General features: G+C 43.6%; 1 protein-coding gene across 1 annotated transcript in view; it reads right to left on the bottom strand.

The window, feature by feature from the left end:
• ATP8A2 (ATPase phospholipid transporting 8A2) overlaps positions 1-22,330 on the bottom strand; it is a 728,462-nt gene that overhangs the window by 361,225 nt on the left and 344,907 nt on the right. The window contains exons 25-26 of the mRNA XM_040422449.1: positions 10,430-10,613; positions 3,133-3,243 (exon numbers count right to left, since the gene is read on the bottom strand). Of these exons, the coding sequence (XP_040278383.1) occupies positions 3,133-3,243; positions 10,430-10,613 (295 nt within the window). The remainder of the gene's footprint in view (positions 1-3,132; positions 3,244-10,429; positions 10,614-22,330) is intronic.

Genomic DNA, 22,330 nt, shown 5'->3' with positions numbered 1-22,330 from the left:
TTTCTTTTCTTAGCGAAAACGCAACATTTTAAGCTGCACTTTTGCTGGTGTTTTTTTGCCGCACTGTTTGCTGCCAAATATTAGCTCAGCTGTAAGTCGAAGGAAACTATGAAACACAATACAAATGTGATGTTTAAATAGCATTTTTCTCGACATTACATTTTTAGGGCCATGGCGCTTTTGTCAAACTGCAGCAGCTCTGGGTATGGCCTTTTTCTCAGCTACTTTCCCACAGACATATGTATTGGAAAAAAGCTTTAAAAAGTGCAAGAATTGGTGGGGAGGTCGACTTCTGGGAGCCCAACTGATCGCCAGAGAATTAAGTATTCTCCACGTATTCCCTGCTCAGTGGTGCCCTGGTCACCGGGATGTGGTGGGAGCTGCAGAACTGCCCCAGACATGATACCACCCCTTTAATTAACCAGAAGCCTAAGCTATGTGAGGTCAGATACTATTAGAAGAACATCGTACTTACCAACATTCACAATCCTAAAAAATGTACATTAATGCCAGGGAACTTTCGCCAAGAGCGTCCCACTTTGGGTGCGGTTTACACTTGCATGCGTTGAGCAGGATGGCTTCCCTTCCTATACAGCACTTTTTTTCTGCTCGGTCTGTGTGAGGACCAGAGCTGCTGTAGAGGCCGTGTCAGTGTGGATACATATGCATGCTACATGTAGCTTTTCTACATGGTTACTTTTGGGTCTCCAATATATCGCCCTCCGGTTATTTTGTTACAGCTTGGCAGTAGCAACATTGAGTCTCACTAAGGGCTCATGCATATGCAGGTCCGCAAAAAATACGGATGATGTCCGTGTGACATCAGTATTGCATCCATATTTTTTTTTTTGTGCATCCAAAATGACATGTTCTATCTTTTTTGCGGCGCTATGGAATGGACATACGACCGCATTTTCTGCTGACCCATTGAAATAAATGGGTTTGCATCTTAACGGAACGGACACGGAAACAAAATACGTTTGTGCGCATGAAGCCTAAGGGCAGTCCACAAAACATACGGATGACGTCCGTGTAACATCCTTATTGCATCCATTTTTTTGCGGATCCACTGTAACAATGCCTGTCCTTGTCCGCAAAACAGACAAGAATAGGACATGTTCTACCTTTTTTTGTGGAACAGACTTGCGGACATACGGATACGGAATGTACACGGAGTCACTTCTTCTTTTTTGCGGACCCATTGAAGTAAATGGTTCTTCATAGGGGCCGCAAAAAAAAATACGGAACGGACACAGAAAAAAAATACGTGTGCATGAGCCTAAGGCCCGTGCATTGGGGACCGCAAGTTGAATGGGTCCATGGCCCAACGGCCGTGTGCATGGGGCCTAAGACTGAGTTCACACTTTTATCAGTTATTTCCATCAGTTGTCTAACACAGGCAATGATACGATTTAACTACAGAGACGGATACCGACCAATCTTTATCTCTTCATGTGAGGTTTACATTTGCAACAGCATTTTTAGCTTAAAGAAGCCCTGTCTCCTCTCCTGACAGGTCTGTTTTAGTAACTACTGGCATTCCCCATGTAGTAACAATTCTGGAGCATCTATTCTTATGGCTCTGTGATGTGCCATTCCTTGAATATTCCTGCTAGAAATGATTAATGAATTACTAGCAGTTAGCAATGAAGGTCCTGAAGGGTGTTATCAGTTGGGGGGGTGTCCCTGCCTAGTCTGACACTGGCAGCACTTATTTGATACTGCCAGACTGTGCAGGGACACAACCACAACTGGTAACACTCATCTGGACCTGCTATAAATTCATTTGTAACTTCTAGGAGACAGGTTCTTTTCAATCAAAAAGTGCAATTAGTACTTTTCATTAGTCATTAGGATTACATTTTTTCAACTTTTTGTCAATTATTTTATATGATTTTATGTAACAGTTTTCTTACTTCACCAGCCCTTCTCAAATAACCCCACCTTCTTCAGATACCCCCACCTTTCACTTTCAGATATCATTTATCATCTTCAGATATTATGCACACATTATTTTTCAAGAAAAACATATGTGAATTCGGCAGTATCATACCCAACCTGTGGACAGGGGTGGCACTGTTTCTAAAAGAAGCTAGCCTTGTTTTTCTAGTCCTGGACAACCCCTTTGAGACCATATAGACCTTAAAGGGGTTCTGCACTTTGTTTTAACTGATGATCTATCCTGATCAGCTGTTTGAGAAGGCAGCGGCGCCGCAGCCTTCTCACTGTTTACCGCTGGCCCAGTGATGTCACGACTAGTATCAACTAGCATGGGCGGGGCTAAGCTCCATTCAAGTGAACAGAGCTTAGCCCCGCCCACGCTAGTTGATACTAGTTGTGACGTCACTGGGCCAGCGGTAAACAGTGGAGCGCCGCTGCCTTCTCAAACAGCTAATCGGCCCGCCGATCAGATGCTGATGAGCTATCCAGAGGATAGATCATCAGTTAAAACAAAGTGCAGAACCCCTTTAACTTTCCTTACCACTCTTAGTAACAGGCAAGCAGTGCACATACAGAATTGGCGATATGATTACAATTTCAGGGTGTGCCGCAAACAACATTGTTGACAAGCTCTGGATGTGGCATGTCCCATGCAGAAGAGATGACCGCCTTTTGCTGACCCCTCCAGACACTGAAGGTCACCAGTATCATTTCACCAGCGATATACACATCAAAGCAGAAGACGTTTTTAAGTCGTATTTAGTAGCTGTGAGGTCTAGCCTGGGATTTATACGTGGATTTGGTTGCGGACCAGAAAGCATTGCTGCACTGCCCTACACCAGCCGAGGATGGAGCTATGCAACTCTGTGTTTGAAGTTGAAATATAAAGAGCTGGGAAGATCTACGGCTGGCACTAAGCAGCCGGGAACATGCACCTCTACAGTATTGTGGCAGCTGTCTTCATGCACTTAATGGATTTTGTGCTTGGTGCATATCATTCAGCTGAGCCGTATTTAGACGGAGCGTGCAAATGATGTGAAGGGAAATTCGCCACCTGATGAATGTCTGTGTCAGTCCTGTCTGTTATACTTGGCTTAGGTTAAGGCCAAGCAGCGGATGTCCCCTGCAGCCTTGTAGACAATACTTAGCATGCTGGCTTCATGTTCTCGTTCGGTTTGCCATTAATCTTACCTCAATGATGTACAGGACCACATTCTTGTAGAAACAGTAGAGGATGCATTTGGTAACTCGATTGTAACTCCAGGCTCCATGGACTAGAAGAAGTTTTTCCAAATACGAAAACTGTAAAAGGAGAACATAAAGAGATTTTCTTACAAAACGTATTTGCCAAGCATCTCTAATTTATAAGCATAGCACTAGCAATTATTAGGCATTTTTGTACTTTATTTGGTTTGCAGAGAGCTATTAGGTGGGATGGTTACAGTTTCAGGGCTCATCCACATGACCGTTGCCCGACCGTGGCCGTATTGCAATACACGGACACCGGCCATGTGCACCTCGCAGCACGGATGCGGACCCATTCACTTGAATGGGTCCGCAATCCGGGAGATGCGGTGCGGTGCGGAACAGAGGCACGGATCGGAAGCCCATGGAAGCAGTACGGAGTGCTTCCATGGGTTTTCTGTCCATGCCTCCGCATCGCAAAAAAGTAGTGCATGCACTACTTTTTAGCGGTGCGGACCGTCTGATGCGGATCGCGGACCCCATTCAAGTGCAATTTGCAGTCCGCAGCACGGGCCCGGTCAGCACACAGTCGTGTGCATGAGCCCTTACTCTACTAGACCAATATTTTAGACCCAGGCACAGTTGGATAGCTTAAAGAGCATATGTCAGCATGATCAACCGTATTAAAGCAGGCATATTGCCTGGTAGGGTTGATCATGCTGTTTGAAGCTATACCTTAGTTATATCTGCTTTTTTATTATTACGCAAACTAGACCTTTTGAGCACCAAGGGGCTGGGCAGAAAGCTTGGAGCACCGCTATTGTAATGCTCATCTCCTCTGTGCATTTCACCGCCTCCATCTTCTTTAGCCCTGTAGTCTCGCACCTACGAGGAAGCTCTGTGACTCATGTCATCGGTGCATGTGCAGTCAGAATCTGCGCTGCCTGAGAAGCTGCAGCAAATCAAGTGCACAGGCACCAAGTCACTGAGCCGTAGCGCAGTCCTGAGAATACAGGGCTAAATGAGAAGTCTAACCCTGTCAATCACAGGGGAGGTGCGAGTACACAGAGGAAATGGGAGTTACAATAGCGGTGCTCCAAGGCTTCTGGCTGGCCCCTTGGTGCTCAAAAGAGTTAAAAAAAACTGATATCTTGGGAACACTGCTACGTACAAAGATAACTAACATATGATTTTAATCAGCATGATCAACCCTACCAGGGAATATGCCTGGTTTATAGGCAATAATTCTCCACTGCTTAATTATTGATGGCTTATCAATAAATAGTAATCAGGATCATCCACTACACAATGGACAGAGCTGTGTACTTCAAGCACTGGAGCTACTTTTGAATAGCTGTGGACGTGGGATGTCAGACCCCCACCTATCAAATATGGCCTATCCTGAGAATACGCCTTCATTAGTAAAGGAGTGGACAACCCATTTAAAGGGGTGGTTCAACCCCATGGGCCTTTTGGGCAGACCCCCAGTGTGGCCAGACCTGCGGAGGGAATCATACTTACCTGATCCTCACCACCTGCTCCATAGCCCCCCCACCGCTGCTACAGATCTCAGGTCTCCGCACATCAACATCCGGTTTGACACAGGTCACATGGCTGCTGTAGGCAATGACTTGTCACGGCGGTGACGTGTCCCCCATGCGTCATATCACTGATATCACATTTGACATATCGTTGACACTTCACTGCTACGGTGGTCATGTGACCTACCTGAAGCTGGATGCTGACACGGGGAGGCCTGAGATCTGCAGCAGCAGGGGAGTGAAGGTGCCGTAACCCAATGGCCATGATCAGGTAAGTATCATACTCTCTGCAAGCCTGCCCATGCTCGAGGTTCTGCCAAAAAGGTCCCATGGGGTCAACAACCCCTATAAGGTACTGTAGCCATATTTATTAACTGATTGTAAAATTTGGATAGACTGAATTTTGAACATTGAAGACTGATCAGATCCCGTCCTTTTAGGCCCTATTCATGCATCAATGTTTGGTCAGTGAACCAAAAATGGTGTCAAAATAGTGGCTGCTCATCTACACCCATAAGAGAAGGGCACTGTGGAATGCAATTTAAAAGGAGCATTCTGACTGGCACTCTTATGAGGACACTGTGGCTGGCACTATTCTGTGTTTTCCAGGGATTAGTATTCGGGTGCACTGGTAAGGATTAAAGAACAGTTATTTGAGAGTGATGACTTGGGGAGACCAACTTACGCTCTGCCACAGTAACATGACCACCATTGGAAAAATCTGGGCCCCATACAGTCAAATGGCAGGGGAACCCTTAACTATCTTGTACCCCATAACGGACACTAGGTGGGCATCTGAGGACGGGTATGGTGTGTATGGTTAGGTAAGATGATCATAATGTACCAGAGATCATTTCACCCCCCCTTGCCTGAACAGACCCTCTGGCGGAAATAAAAGTTGGAATATGTGCAACTTTCAGATTAACTTTGACTAGAAATGTATGGGAATGGTATCTGCACATTATTGCCGAGTACATCCAGTAGGGCCCCATGTAGTCAGTGAGGAAGGTGGCAGCCAACAGCTAGTCTGTGCCATATTTTTGGACCTACAGTACCTTATGTTCTGGTCCTGCCCGATAGTACGAATGGGAAGTGATAGATCTTGATACAGAATCTGCATCAGGGATGGAAAGCATAAGGACTATATAAAGTAACCTGAAAGAGGTGAATCACGGTCTACTCCTATATATCCATGATCCTAAAGCCCCCCACTCAGACATGTTACAGCCAGAATGAAAATGTAACAGATGAGTAGCAAGCTCTGAAATGCAGTCTGGAAGGTGCTAAGTCCAGGCAGATAGCAGAGAATTTATAATACACACATTGCTTTCATAAGAGACGGATCGGGATTCATCTGGAAAGAATGCATCAGCAAATACAAATGTGCTGTAACGGGGGCTTTAACTATGCCATATAAATCATAAGGTAACGCAAGTTTAAGTATAAAAGCAAAAGGTTCCTTCCAAAAAAAGTCTGAAAAAATATCAAAAACATATAAAAACTAAAGCCCTGCTATCCTCCATAGTGGTGTTCTCCTTATCAAACATTGTATATGATGACTAGACCAGAAACGTACATCTGATGGAGCTTTACCCTTGGACCATCTACAAATTGCAGTTTTCAATGAAAATATCAGATGAGTGTAATGACTGTTAAATGTAACCCTATCCTTAAAGGGGTTGTCTCATTATGGACATCGCTAGGATATGCCCCCATTGTGTTATAGGTGCAGGTCCACCCTCCATTCATTTTCTATGGGGCCGGCGAAAATAGCCGAGCGCTGGCTCAGCTATTTCCGTCGGACCCATAGAAATGAATGGGAGCGGGGGCCGCGCATGCCCAATACTCTCCCATTCACTTCTATGGGGAGCCGGCTTGGTGGTGGCCGGACCGGAGTCCTCCAGCCACCACCTTGCGAGGCTCCGTTCTCGATATAGATGCAGGTCCCAGTGGTGGGACCCGCACCTATAAGACAATGGGGGCATATCCTAGCGATATGCCCCATTGTCCATGATGAGACAACCCCTTTAAAGTGTAACTGCCATTCTATTTTTATTTGTGTAATGTATAGGGGCAGTGATGCTGACCATTTTTTTTTATTACTGAAATCATACATTTCTATTAGAAAAATAGCACTAAAGTGGCCCATTTTTAGCCTTTTAGCGACGCTCCTCTGTCTTCTGTTTACATAACACAGTCAGTGTTAGCAAGTCTCCACAGTTATGTAAACAGAAGACAAAGCGTCGCTAAGGCTCAATATGGGCCACTTTAGTGCTATTTTTCTAATAGAAATGTATGATTTCAGTAATTAAAGTACATTACAAAAATGGTCGGCATCACTGCCCCTATACATTACACAAATAAAAATAGAAGGGCAGTTACACTTTAAAGGGAAATGTCATTAATAGGGTCATGGATCAATAGGCTTGCACAATTGCTTAATCGATGAGATTCAGATATTGATCTGATGCATGTAGCTCCAGATCTCCAGTTAACTCATAAACCATAAAATGAAAATTACCCTAGAACTATAGCTGCAGAAAAAAAAGTTATTTAAATGTCATTTTTAAAGGGGTTGTCCAGATTTTTTTTTTTATCCCCCACCCCCAGAAATCTATACTCACCTGCTTCCCACCTCTCTGTTCCAGCTCCATGGCTCTCAGGCTGTCTTCTCTGGACTTCCATTCCCATCTCTCTCAACTTCTGCATGGATGGGGCCATGTGTGCCAGCCACTGCAGCCAATGACTGGCCTTGTGGTGATGTGTCCCAAATTGGCATGCTACTCGTGGACATGCTATCACGGAGGCAAGTCACTTACTGCAGTGGTGCCTGTGATCTCGTCCATGCATAAGTTTACATACAGGGACCGAAAATCCAGTAAAGTTAGCCAGGGTGCTATGGAGTTGGAACAGAGGGGAACAGGTAAGTATAGATTTCTTCACAGGTACCGTTGGGGGGTGGAGAAATCTACACAGAAGATCCTGGACATCTCCTTTAAGGTCAGTATTCTGTACTGATAATTTTATAGCAGATGCATGTTCTTTTACTGATACACAGCTCCAAATCCTCTCCATAGACAGTGAAATGATAACATTCTGTCTGTGTGTACCACCACTAGAGGGAGCATGGGAGAATACTGCATACTGTTTACTGAATTCAATGCATAACAGCGCCTCTAGTGGTGGCAGCACGCAGTCAGCATTTTATCTCTAAGCCTATGTCTACGCAGGGGATGTGGAGTTCTGTATCAGTAGTGAGCCCTGCAGTGAGCACCTACAGTGTATGCCAATGAGTCATGCCAATGAGTCCTGATATTTATGAGGACCCAGTGGTGGAGTTCAGCAGTGGAGCCGGTAAGAGCTGGGACCTCATGAATATTAGGCATCAATGGCTTGCACTGGGTCAACTAAAGTGACCCAGTATTTTGCCTGGGGTATCACTACTGTAATTTATGTTGTCCTTTAGAGCACCATAAAACTGGTGACAGATTCCCTATAAAGGGAAACGGTCACCATGAAAATGCAGTATAATTTGCAGGCAAGTTACTGTACAGAGGAGGAGCTGAGCAGATTGATATATAGTTTTTATGGGAAATTATTTAGTATAATTTGTAACTTATATATTTAAATTCCTGCTCCTTCTGGGCTTTGAAGTCCAGGAGGCGGTCCTATCAGTGATTGACAGCTCTCTCTGTATACACAGTCAAAGAGGGAAGGCTGTCAATCACTGATAGGACCGCCTCCTGGACTTCAAAGTTCAGAATGAACAGGAATTTAAATGAATGAAATACAAGTTTTAATGAATCTTTTCCCATAAAACTATATATCAATCTGCTCAGCTCCTCCTGCTCTATAACATGCGGCCAGAAGACTGTATTGCATTTTCTTGGTGACAGGTTCCCTTTAAGCTACCTATGCTCACAATAGTTCTTGCCAGTTAATTGTTTCGCTGACAGCTAAAGAAGTTTACTTCGTTCCTTTTCCTTTGAGCTAAACATATCCAGAAATGAGTGGCGCAAGATGACTAGCTTTAAAAATACAACCTGTTTTTGTGATACTGTTGGGAGTTGTTTATGCTACATGTGTCTCCCAGTGGTCGTTATTTGAACTGCAGACTGTCAAGAGTTTCTCTAGCTTCTTGCGAGCATGTATTAGGCTACTTTCACTTGCGTTCAGAGCGGGTCCGTCTGATGTCTGCTCAGACGGATCCGCTCCTATAATGCAGACGTTTGTATCCGTTCAGAACGGATGCGTCTGCATTATAGTTTAAAAAAAATTCTAAGTGTGAAAGTAGCCTGAACGGATCCGTCCAGACTTTACATTGAAAGTCAATAGGGGACGGATCAGTTTGAAAATTGAGCCATATAGTGTCATCTTCAAACGGATCCGTCCCCATTGACTTACATTGTAAGTCTGGACTGATCCGTTTGCCTCCGCACGGCCAGGCGGACACCCGAACGCTGCAAGCTGCGTTCAGGTGTCCGCTCACTGAGCGGAGGCTGAATGCTGCCAGACTGATGCATTCTGAGCGGATCCGCGTCCACTCAGAATGCATTGGGGCTGTACGGATGCGTTCAGGGCCGCTTGTGAGCCCCTTCAAACGGAGCTCACAAGCGGAGCCCCGAACGCTAGTGTGAAAGTAGCCTTAACTTGTATCGTGAGAAACTGGAGTCTTTAATGAAATTTGCAGAAAAGTAAGGCTGGACACATCTATATGTTACCCAAGTTAGCTAAGCGTTTATGTCCTTTTTTATACTGGGAGGGAGATGATAATGAATACAAGGAGGATGACAAATGTATCCAGTCTGACCCTTCCATATATATCAGCATTCCCATCGTCATTACCATGTACAGCATAAGCACTCGCTTGTATATAGTTCCCAGAAGCACGGCCATTAAAAGGGTTTTCCGAGATTCCAGGGGACAGGTCACCAGTATTTGATCAGTGGGGGTCTGACACCTGGAGCTGTTTGAGAAGACACCGGCGCTCCTGTGAGTGCCGCATTATTTTTCTACTTACCAAGAACAGCGCCGTACATTGTATAGTGGCTGTGCTTGGTATTGCACTCAGCCCCATTTGCTTCTATGGGGCTCAGCTGCCCCTAGGCCACGTGACCGACGAACATGACGTCACTGGCCGTGATACTACTGCAAGCGCCGCTGCCTTCTCGAACAGCTAATTGGCGTCAGTCCTGGGTGTCTGACCCTCACCGATTAGATACCGAGGACCTATACAGAGAGTAGGTCATCAGTGTTAAAGTCTCGGAAAACCCGATTTATTTTAGCTTAGCACCCATATAGATCCATTTACTAGTTAGTGAAAGCAACAGATCTGTAGTTGGCCATCTCTGCCTGGGTGTGGTGGGAATGCTGATAATATCTTTGGATAAAAATCAATTTCTCTTCAGGAGTTATAAATCCCTTTGCTGACCATAGAACGCTGTCCAGGAAGGATATATCATACATGTTATTTAGGATGGGTGGTTCGACAAAAGCGTCCCGAGCGGCGCCTCTCCCCTGCTTCTTCCAGCCCCACATTTGCTAATACGAAATGTAATCTCTTCCCACATATGAGACAGTGTTCCACAGCCAAATTTAATGAAAGCTGCACAAGGGCATCCAAGGTGTTGGCTTTGGGGTTTTGGTGACGGCAAAGATGATACCCCCACATGATTTGTGTTGGGTTCAGGGGCTGCCTCGTGATACATGTATCTGATACCTCTGTCAGCAGTCTACAACAGCTGCTCATTTCAGCTCCTGACCTGAGCTATGGAGTAATCGGAGGAGTTGGTTGCCTGCATGCCCTCGTTCCCACTGATCCCAACTCCGACGTGTGCGGTCTGGATCATTCCTACGTCGTTGGCACCATCTCCGATTGCCAGTGTGATGGCATTTACATGTTTCTTTACCATGTCTACAATTTCAGATTTCTGCAGCGGAGACACTCTGAAAAGCAGAAGCAAATATGTCAGTCAGCTACTGTGAAATTACAAATCAAACATGTCTGTCTAATGACAGCTGTAAACCAGATTTAGACGGACCCAACCTGCCGCTCTTGGAAAATGCTTCAGTTCAATACTTGATACACGTTGCAGATGTCAAACAATGGGTTTTTGAAAAGAAATCTATTCCATGAGGATTCCCTTGCTAGCACTTCTATTATAATAAGCATCCCATGCTGCGATGTAATGCAAGCAACTTCCAAAACTATCTCTGCCCCCCACAGGAGTTAGGAGCTCTCTACCACAATATAAGACGGGGAAGATTACACTATTTCATACCTAAAACAGGAACTTAATAATGCATTGAAATTGCTGAAGACGGGGATATTATAGACTAAAAATATCATTTTCTTAGGTGGAATTTATGTAGAGCAGCCATATGCATGAGGTTAAAAGCCATCTGTCCCAAGTCCACCACAAGTATGCACGCTCCAATTGGCTGAGTATGCATATTTATTTCAATAGGGAAAAGAAGGGCTTAATAAAATTTGTGGGGTGCTCTCATCCCACTGATGGGAACCTTACGCCCTATTACAGCCAGATATAGGAGAAGTGGCTATGCATGTACTTGGCCTACTCCAATGAAGTCTGTGGGAGTTACTTGGACAGCCATGCCAACAACTCACTTCGACTTCAAGAGACACAGTGATATAAATGTATGACCACCTTTTTTAGGCTGGACATAGTTACAGGACAGCTATCAGGGAGTGTGGGAGGTAGAGTAACCCTAGATCGCCAACATGGTGGATGCCCCATGTGTCCTACCTATAATCCAGTCCTGGGGAGTGAGGAGTAAGGGCCCTTCTATATGGAACGATACACAGGCCAATGATCGGAAGTGAACGGTATGTTTCTGGTCATTAACTGCTTGTGTGAGCTGCATTTACTGTAGATACAGCCATCATCCCTTCTGTATGGGGATGAATGATCACTATTACGATTGTTCATCCCCTTGCGGATTCATTGTTCGTTGACAGCACATCCTTCTTTACACAGGACAATGTGCTGCTGACAAACAAGGATGTCATGTGCCACATAACCTATCAGTTCACCCGACAAAAGAGCATCTTGCTAGCTTATTGGGTTGGCCCATTTACACAGGACAATTATCAGGAATGAGCGTTTGTTCATCTCCGATAACGGTCCTGGTCATTGGACCATGTAAAGTAACGTCACTCGCGTTGCAGTGGAGGCCCTGCGGGGATCCGGATTAATGCAGGTGCTGGGAAGCGGGGTAAGTATAATCTATATGAGGGGCATGGGCATTGGGGGGCTTGTTTTATACTTTGGATAACCCCTTTAAGTCCCTACCAGACACCTTTAAGCAATGATTGGCATTCTGAAGAAAAAAAAAAACGCCTCATATTAAAATTACACGGAGATACAAGAGCCAACCAAATGACCAGTAAGCAAGTCAAGTCAATGACAGTCAAGAGGTGCTTAAAAAAAGGGTGAGGAGGGTGAGCACATACAGTAAGAGAGCTGGTGGACATTGAAGACCTATCTCTAGAATAGGCCATAGATGCTTGATCAACGGAGGTCTGACCCCCAGGGTCCCTGTGAAATCATATGAGCTGCAGTATCAGACACAGCCACGATGGACATTGAATTTCTAGCAAACAATCCAATAAAATAGGGATATATAAAAAAAAAAAAACTAGGTTAACCCCTTCCCCACTGCCCACTGAGTATATACATCCTATCTGCACATGCTCCGTGCAGATAACTTGTATATACACGTGCAGGCAGCGCTTTAATCCCAGTGCAGATCAGGATTAAGGCTAGGGCTACACGACGACATGTGTCGCGCAACAATAAGTAGCACGACACATAGGGCACAACTACACTGCAACATGTGTCGCGCGCCAATTTTTATAATGATAGTCTATGGTGTCGCATTTTGAATGGATTTTTTGTGACTGTCGTGTCGCAGTCGCAGCATGTCGCATGTCGCAGTGAGACACCATAGACTTTCATTATAAAAAATTTCATGCAACAAATGTCGTCGTGTAGCCCTAGCCTAAAGCTCCTGCAATCTAGCAGGAGCAGGTCGGGTCCTGGCTGTGGGACACAGCGGGGACCCTAAGGAGAAGACAGGAGCGGTTTATTACCGCGTCTGCCTTCTCTTGTGCCGGCAAAAGAACGATGCAGGAGCGCAGGGGGGGGGGGGGGAAAGCAGGAAGCGTGACCGCCGGGTGTCAGGGGCAGAAGCAGAGCTGCAGGGTCTAAGACCCTGATCAGGGCTGTTTTACCCTGTAACTGGGGCTCCTGTGGATGCCCCAGCTACAGTGGAAACAGTGGGGGGGAAAAGTCAGTGTCCTCCAGAGGTCTTTTAATGACCTCCTGGGGACATACTATGTGCCAAAAATAAATTAAAATGCAAGTAAAAAAAAATTATAAAAATTACAAATAAAAAATGTAAAAAAAAAAAAAAAAGATTAAAAATGCAGTCACCATAGTTTTTCAATCAAACGTATACATGTTATATATCAAAATGATCGTCACAGAATACCCATTGCAATAATTATTTTTTGTATCAGTTTTAATATTTAAGAAATAAAAAGCTTTAATTAAAAAGAATTACTTTTTTTTAATAAGAATTAGCGGTTTTACTCCAGATTAAACCTAAAAATAGAAAAAAAAAGTGTCAAGTAAAAAAAAAATTCAAAAATTATTTTGGTAATCAAACAAAAAAAAAAGTTAGGGTCACTTGCACAAAATCACTAAAGGTTGCCTGGACATTCAGGTATTTTTTAGGCCAGATCATGAAAGGGTTAATGAAAACATGTCAAGAATCCACATGGTGGAAAGCCCAAGTCCAATCTGTAGAAGGGTAGACTGATATTTTCAACCATTTCAGTTAGGGCTGTTTCACACGAGGGGATGCCGTGCGTGTCATCCGCAGCGTGAATGACAGCCAAGCCCCACTCTGGACAGCAGAGACACGGAGCAGGAACATGACTGATAATGCTCTGTGCCTCTCTGATCTTTTTACTACAAAATCACAGTGAGATAAAGCTGTCACTGTGGTTTTGTAGTAAAAAGATCACAGAGAGGCACAGAGCATTATCAGTCATGTTACTGCTCCGTGTCTCTGCTGTCCAGAGTGGGGCTTGGCTGTCATTCACGCTGCGGATGACACGCACGGCATCCCCTCGTGTGAAACAGCCCTTACAGATACTAATTCTGAACATCTTAATAACATAAAGGTCCTCCCGACCTTCACCGATGCATCCAACTTATACTAGTGATCCAATGGTGTCTTTTGTCAGACCAGATACTTTTTAAAAATGCACAATTTAGATTCTGATAGACAAAACATAAAGCTCATGAAATAATTTCTGTCAAGGGGAAGAGTAAATGTGTCTCGAATGCCACCGTTTTTCCTATAATCATAAGTCACATTGAAGGGTTATGTTCTAGCCCCTGAACCATTGTATTTATACTATTGCTCATGCATTGTGGCATTTGGGGATGTTTATGTACTGTACATATGTGCATCGGACAGATGGTTCTGACTCATATTATCAGGAGGAGGCCACAAGTTGTTTGCCTTCATGTCTTGCAGGAAAGTGTCATCCTTTCAAGTTGAACAAGGTGCAAAAAAATAAAAATAAATAATGAAATGAAACTGGAGATATAAAGTCTCTTATAGGAAGACGATTTATGGTCCTTTCCTCCAGACTGAGTTTACCTTTGTGTTCCAGGGTACGTACAGATCAAGCTCTCCACAGTTCATTAAGGATAATAAAGTAACACATAGGCCTTCCTGCTCTGTAACACTTAGCTGCTATTGTGTGGATTTCTGGTTTGACTATCATTTTCTATTGATAAATACCTTGTTATAAACTTATTTGCCAAGAAAGACTAGGCTTAGCCCCAGGTGTGCCAAGAGAGAGCTCCTGAAATGTGTTCCAGATGACTTCTGAAATAGCAAAAATCTACAAGATGACATTTCCACTTCCAGAGGCACCAAGGTTATTATTCCTCCAGCCCAGTCAATTTGTTTCAGACGGCTTTTGATAGAGTAGTTGCAATCCAGTCATTGCCGCTTGCTGCTCAGATGTTGGCCTCTGCCTTGTGCGGTTACATGGCTTGGACTGGAAATGCTTCACACCTGAAATGCTGGTAGGACTACACTAGGAGAAGGGTGTAAACGCCTTCCTGCTTTCTGTCTAACAACAAGGTAATTATACGGCCAGATGGATCGTTCGACTTTCTGTAAGGGAGTCTTTGGGGAACAAACTTTTTTATTTACTTTTGGAAAAATTTGATCGAATCCATCTTCATTTTTTTTTATTGCAAAGCCTTTGGGTACCAATTATGGATATTGTGTTAGTGTTTATGGCTCATACATATGGAAATGCATTTTTCTCACTTTGGCACAGGTTTTCTGCATAAACAAAAGCCCTTGACATATTGAGGCTTAGGCCTCATTCACACAAACGTGGATTTTCACGGACCACGTGTGGATGAGGCCATAAAGAACAGATCAACCAGATGACAATGTCCCTAGATGTCTACTGTATACGATGGCTGGTCTAATGTGCACAACCTCAGATTCACCTGAATGTTTCCTATCTAGCCTTGAAGAGGTTATGTCATGATTGATGTTAATAAAAATAAAATCAGACATCACATAGTACATGAAAATCTCTAACAAACCTCACATGGGTCCAGAGATCTCCCCATTCATTGCTCCAATTGCTCTGCTAGATTTATTTCAAGCTGGTAGCTCAGAAGGTTTACTTGCTCATATGGGTGTTTACTTTCTGCTGAAGGTTTACTCCAATCACAGATGAGGGGGAAAGTCTTTTCTCAGGGGGTAAGTCTTTTCTGCTGAAGCTCTTTACCTGTAACTGTTACAGCTTCTAACAAAATAATGACTGGTGACAGTTAAAGATTTACTGTAAACTGAGCGTGTGCGACCACCTGACTCAAGTGGACGAAGGAATATGGAAAAGAACAAGCAGCAGGTGGTCCTATACAGATACATTTTACTGGATAACTGTCACGCTCTAGTGTGGGAGTGAAACCCCCACACTCCACACCGAACATAGGAGGGAAAGGGAAAAAGAAATAAGGCCTGATAACTAGGGAAGGAAGATATATATATATATTTAAAAAATCTAACAAAATACCCACCTATGTCCCGTCCTCTGCTACTGAGTTGTCACATCCTGGTCCAGGAGGTCACAATCACATCACTGCAACTTCCTGTGCTGGCTCATGGACTATGTCATTGCGCCGCCGAAGACCCAGGGCAGGAGGTAGCGATAATGCCATCAGCCTGAGGCCTATGAGGCTGACTGGCAGGGATGGGAGCCTCGCTGTAAACTGCTGGCCCCCTCAGAGGCAGGTTGGCTACCGCCTGAGGCGAGATGGTCAACTCGCCTCATGGCAGAAGTGGCCCTGCATGTAGTCATACACTTCTTCCACACTTGAGATTTTGCCTATCGTTCTTATTTTTACTCCCAAATTATGGAAAGGTTCTGACTCTTGCATAAATGTACTATCTATATGTATCCTTCATACCTATGGATCTTTCACTATATTCGCTTAAACACTGATTGCCTGTGAAAGCCGTAGACCCTCTCTAGAAGTCTCTAGCGAAGTAATCGCACGTGCCATTGTGTTTAGGAAAGCTGGTCTGGAAACTGTATTTAGCAAGAGGATTGTTTTAATTGTGCCTCGCAGCAAAAATATTGGTTTTATTTCTTTCCAAAAACGTGCCTGAAGCCTTTGAAATGTTTATACAACTTGAAGCTTTATTTTTCACATATAACATTCACTACCATAAAAAATAGAGGCAAACTGAACTCCAGACAAATAGATCTCTACCAAATGTGACATACAGACAGAGGTTAATCTAAGGCACATTCTTCTGTAAATTACAAACCTGCGTCCTGGGACAATATCATTCTGGACAGCATCAGTAATAGTCTATGTACATATGTGAGTGGTACACTCATGCAAACCTTCATACTGCTGCTGCTGCAGTCCGAAAGCACATAGGGACTCTTTGTAACCGTATATCTTGGACTGTACAATAAAGGGGTATTCTCATCTAAAACATTTACGGATATTCAATAAATTATTGACAGGCACCCCACTAGGACCTGCATGTGGGTCACAGTCCCACAGTCATTTCTACAGGGACAGCAGGTGCCCAGGTATGACATATCCTACAGATATGCCAGGCATTTTTAGATTGGAATACCGCTTTAAAGTTAAAGGGGTTACCCCACAAATAATATTCTACAGTTTTAAAAGCAGCACATGGATCTCAATAATTTTGTGATTGCATGTAATTAAAAAATTTACTCAGTTATTCAATGAAATTTATCTGTATAGCGCCACCTGCTGTTTGCTCTTTTTTTTAATTTCTCTTGACAGGGTTATTGGTAATTTGTCACTCGACCCCTCTCCCCACCATCCCAACTATTTAATTGGCCCATGCCTCCCCCACCTGATCCCCACAACGCAAATTAACTAACCCCAAGAAGACACGGACACCAATGTTGGATTAAATCGGCCACAGCAGACGTTTTTATTAACATAACATACATATATATAAATAACCCTTTTAAAATTATAACCAACCATGAAACCAAAAGGGGGAGGTCCTTGAAGCCCCAAAATAAATGAGTTACCCCACCGCGTTGAGCCATCTTGCCACCAGCCGTTGACCGCCAGCTCGGAGGCACCAGTGACGGCCCCCCAAAATTCAGCTACAATCGACCATGGGAGTCCAGCCCCAACCGTGGAGCCCTCCCATCTTCACCACCTGATAATCTCTTCAACTTCAAGGACCTCCCCCCGCACTAGCCGCCGTGACAAGATGCATACCTACTGCTGCCCCTGCCTCACAAACCCCCCCACTACCCAATCAAGACCACAACCTGGCCTCCGCCATTGACCCGAAGCCTTCCAAACAGGGTGGGGGCTCACGCTGCTACACAAAATGGCCCCTTCTCTCCTGCAGCCACAGCTATTTAACCCCTTTGTTTCCGCCCCCTCTCCTTAAACTACCCAATCGCCACCGGGGGTCTCCCTCCCACCAACCCCCCAGTCATGACGGCCTCCCCTAAAGTCTCCCGCCCCTCAGTCCGGCCATTACTGTCTTGCTCACTGAGATGGAAGCACATGCTCAGTTTCATCCTTCAACTGCCACTAGGTGCAGCAGACAGGACATTGCTGCATCCCAAGACCCATAACTTAATTACACTTTATTTAGTTCCTGAATGGCAATGTCCTCTTTTTTTCAATTTTTTTTATTGTAATGGAATGTCATTCAAGCATTTCACCCTACCCTCTTGGTGGATCTAGGCTGGTCCGACTTCCTGCCATGTCAGTTTTAGAGTAATAAGTGAGAAGTGAGGGAGCATGCGATCCATCTCCCACTCCTCCAGGCCAGGTGGACCAGAGAGGCATCTCACCTAGATGGACTTAATTGCCCCTGGGAAACGCAGGGTCTTAGGCGTATTTAAGCCAGCAGAGTGATCAAGCAACCAAGCTATCAAGATCCAGTTTAGGACAGGCATATAGCTAGAAGTCTGTATCATTGTGTCTGTGGACATTTCTCTCCTCCAAGGTAATGGGGTATGGTGGCTTGCAAAGTGGCAGTAGATGACACTCAGAAGTTTGCTAACAACCATGTCTCTCTTCTGATACCCTTTCCTACAGCTTTACTCTGACACCTGTGGCTGTAGGTTTCAGGTTTATTTGTCACACACAGCACACGTTATACTATGTATTGTGCTGTGTGTAACAAATAAACTTGAAACTATATGATACAGGCTTGATGGTGTCTGAACATGTTACCCACCACTTTGCAGTGGATAATTGGTTGGCTACTGAAATGTTACTGTACATAACAGGGAACATAACAGGGAATCTCAAGATAATATTAGGCCTAGCGGTCAGTGCAAAATCTATATATATACAGTATATGTATATATATATATATATATATATATATATATATATATATATAGTGACATGGAAAATTAAATCAAAAATCACAAAAAAAAACTGCCTAACTAACATAAAAACATAATTTAAATAAGTAATTTTCTGATTACACATTTCCTTTAAATGCCAAATTTGCCTCTGTCCTAAATGGGTCAAGCAATTCTATTATATATTTCTGCAGGTCCACCAAATATGAACTTACAGTTATACTTTTAAATGTAAGAAAGAACAAATCTTTGGGGTATTAGGAGTACTGTAATTTGCACGGTTCAATGTAGTTTTAGTAGTAACTCTCAATAAATAGTATAAAATAAATACGCCAAATGGTTACCAGAAAAAAAAAAAAACATGTGGGATATTTCATGGCACTCAGGGATCATGTGTTTTAGTCTTTAATTTCTCAGTCTATGAAAGCCATTGAGATTTTCAGGTTTTTAACGTGGGAGTATAAAGTACTTCCTTTAATTTTTAATGTCTCTTTAGAGTGTGCTACGGTTTAACAACATTAAGTCAATTTTGGCCCAAAGCCCTGCCTGGTTAACTGCGATTCCATTATTAATAAAACACATCTGTTTTGCTATATATACAGCTCAACTAATAAGCAAGTGCTGATTAGAAGGAAATGTAATTGTTTTTCAGGGGATATCTTAATTTGCAGAGCTATTAGCGAAGATCAGTCGGATATTACAGCGGAAGCTAGAGAGCTTTGCAAAGTGACTTGTACATGTGGGAAAAAAACATCATGTAGGCTATTTTACGAATGAAATAGAGCATAAAATAAAGCAGAGTCGAAACTGCATGCAATATTTAATAACTCATCGAAATTAATGGAAACCACAAGAGGAGGAGTCAGATTGCTGATGTGTGCTGGTGCGGCCACACAGAGTTGGAGGAGTTGTGTAGTCCCGGAATCTATTTCTGGCTACTCCTGAACAGCTGATCGGTGGTGGTGCCAGGTTTTGTCCTTGACCAATCTGATATTGATGGCCTATCCTGTTGTTAAAGGGAACCTGTCATCAACTTTATGCTGCCTGTACTAACGACAGCATAAAGTTGAGACAGGTGAGTTGATTTCAGCGGTCTGTCATTTAAAATTTAAAAGTAAGTGGTTGCCGATAACCCACATCACAATCATTGCAGACTGGGCCTGGAAAAGAGTCACGGCCACCTGAGAAGAGTCCTGGTTATTCATAAATTCCCGCTCTCCTGCCCACCTGCTGATGACTGACAGTCTTCTACCTAGTTTTCTCCCTTTCTCTCTAGGAGAGAACTGCCAATCATCAGCAGATGGGCGGGAGAGCAGGAGATTAGGAATAACCAGGACTCTTCTCAGGTAGATTGGACTCTTCTCCAGGCCCGGGCTGCAATCATTATGACGCTGGTTCTCAGCAACCACTTACTTTTAGCTAATGTGTGACACACCACTAAAATCAACATTTCTGTCAGTATTTTATGCTGCCCTCAGTGAGATCAGCATAATGTTGATGACAGGTTCCCCTTAAGTCATCAATATAAAATTCGCAGAAACCCCTCTAAAAGCAAATTTGATCATGTCTAAATTACTGTGGAAATAAGTCATAGTTTGTCTTAAATCTGTTTTCACACAGCCACATTTCCTGGACTGACTGCGGCTCGTCTGAACCAGTGGCCACACACAGGTTCAATGTTAGATTTAAATAATCATGTAGGCCCAAAGAAACCATATGTTTTAGTCATAAAGACCTTCTTTAGAAATGTGTTCTTCAGCCATTTGAGCAGTGTCTTGGGTGACTACCTGGTGTCTGAAGGGAGAGCCTGATACCAGGCATTCACTCCAGATACTACAGTCGTGGCCAAAAGTTTTGAGAATTACATAAATATTGGAAATTGGAAAAGTTGTTGCTTAAGTTTTTATAATAGCAATTTGCATATACTCCAGAATGTTATGAAGAGTGATCAGATGAATTGCATAGTCCTTCTTTGCCATGAAAATTAACTTAATCCTAAAAAAAACTTTCCAGTGCATTTCATTGCTGTCATTAAAGGACCTGCTGAGATCATTTCAGTAATCGTCTTGTTAACTCAGGTGAGAATGTTGACGAGCACAAGGCTGGAGATCATTATGTCAGGCTGATTGGGTTAAAATGGCAGACTTGACATGTTAAAAGGAGGGTGATGCTTGAAATCATTGTTCTTCCATTGTTAACCATGGTGACCTGCATAGAAACGCGTGCAGCCATCATTGCGTTGCATAAAAATGGCTTCACAGGCAAGGATATTGTGGCTACTAAGATTGCACCTCAATCAACAATTTATAGGATCATCAAGAACTTCAAGGAAAGAGGTTCAATTCTTGGTAAGAAGGCTTCAGGGCGTCCAAGAAAGTCCAGCAAGCGCCAGGATCGTCTCCTAAAGAGGATTCAGCTGCGGGATCGGAGAGCCACCAGTGCAGAGCTTGCTCAGGAATGGCAGCAGGCAGGTGTGAGCGCATCTGCACGCACAGTGAGGCGAAGACTTTTGGAAGATGGCCTGGTGTCAAGAAGGGCAGCAAAGAAGCCACTTCTCTCCAAAAAAAACATCAGGGACAGATTGATCTTCTGCAGAAAGTATGGTGAATGGACTGCTGAGGACTGGGGCAAAGTCATATTCTCCGATGAAGCCTCTTTCCGATTGTTTGGGGCATCTGGAAAAAGGCTTGTCCGGAGAAGAAAAGGTGAGCGCTACCATCAGTCCTGTGTCATGCCAACAGTAAAGCATCCTGAGACCATTCATGTGTGGGGTTGCTTCTCATCCAAGGGAGTGGGCTCACTCACAATTTTGCCCAAAAACACAGCCATGAATAAAGAATGGTAACAAAACACCCTCCAACAGCAACTTCTTCCAACAATCCAACAACAGTTTGGTGAAGAACAATGCATTTTCCAGCACGATGGAGCACCGTGCCATAAGGCAAAAGTGATAACTAAGTGGCTCGGGGACCAAAACGTTGACATTTTGGGTCCATGGCCTTGAAACTCCCCAGATCTTAATCCCATTGAGAACTTGTGGTCAATCCTCAAGAGGGGGGAGGACAAACAAAAACCCACTAATTCTGACAAACTCCAAGAAGTGATTATGAAAGAATGGGTTGCTATCAGTCAGGAATTGGCCCCGAAGTTGATTGAGAGCATGCCCAGTCGAATTGCAGAGGTCCTGAAAAAGAAGGGCCAACACTGCAAATACTGACTCTTTGCATAAATGTCATGTAATTGTCGATAAAAGCCTTTGAAACGTATGAAGTGCGTGTAATTATATTTCACTACATCACAGAAACAACTGAAACAAAGATCTAAAAGCAGTTTAGCAGCAAACTTTGCGAAAACCAATATTTGTGTCATTCTCAAAACTTTTGGCCACGACTGTACTCCATGGTGCACAGGATATACTACTGAAGAAGGTCTGTATGACTAAAATGTCTGGTTGCTTTGGGCTTTCAAGTTTATTTGCCTTGTTTGAGCCTGAAAATATAATAGATCACTATATAGGACACGTCCTTCACAAGCAACCCAAACAGGTTTAAATGAGGTTTAAATGAATGAAATACATGCTTTACTAACTCTTTTTCCATAATGACACGTTCCCTTTAAATATTATCATATCTAACATAACAATGCCCGTACAGGTCACAAGCCAAAAGGGAACCTTAAGAAAATGATGTCCCAGTGCAAA

The sequence above is a fragment of the Bufo bufo genome, chromosome 3 (genome assembly GCF_905171765.1).
Source record: "Bufo bufo chromosome 3, aBufBuf1.1, whole genome shotgun sequence".
NCBI classification, from domain to species: domain Eukaryota; kingdom Metazoa; phylum Chordata; class Amphibia; order Anura; family Bufonidae; genus Bufo; species Bufo bufo.
This window is presented reverse-complemented; position numbering and strand designations above follow the sequence as displayed.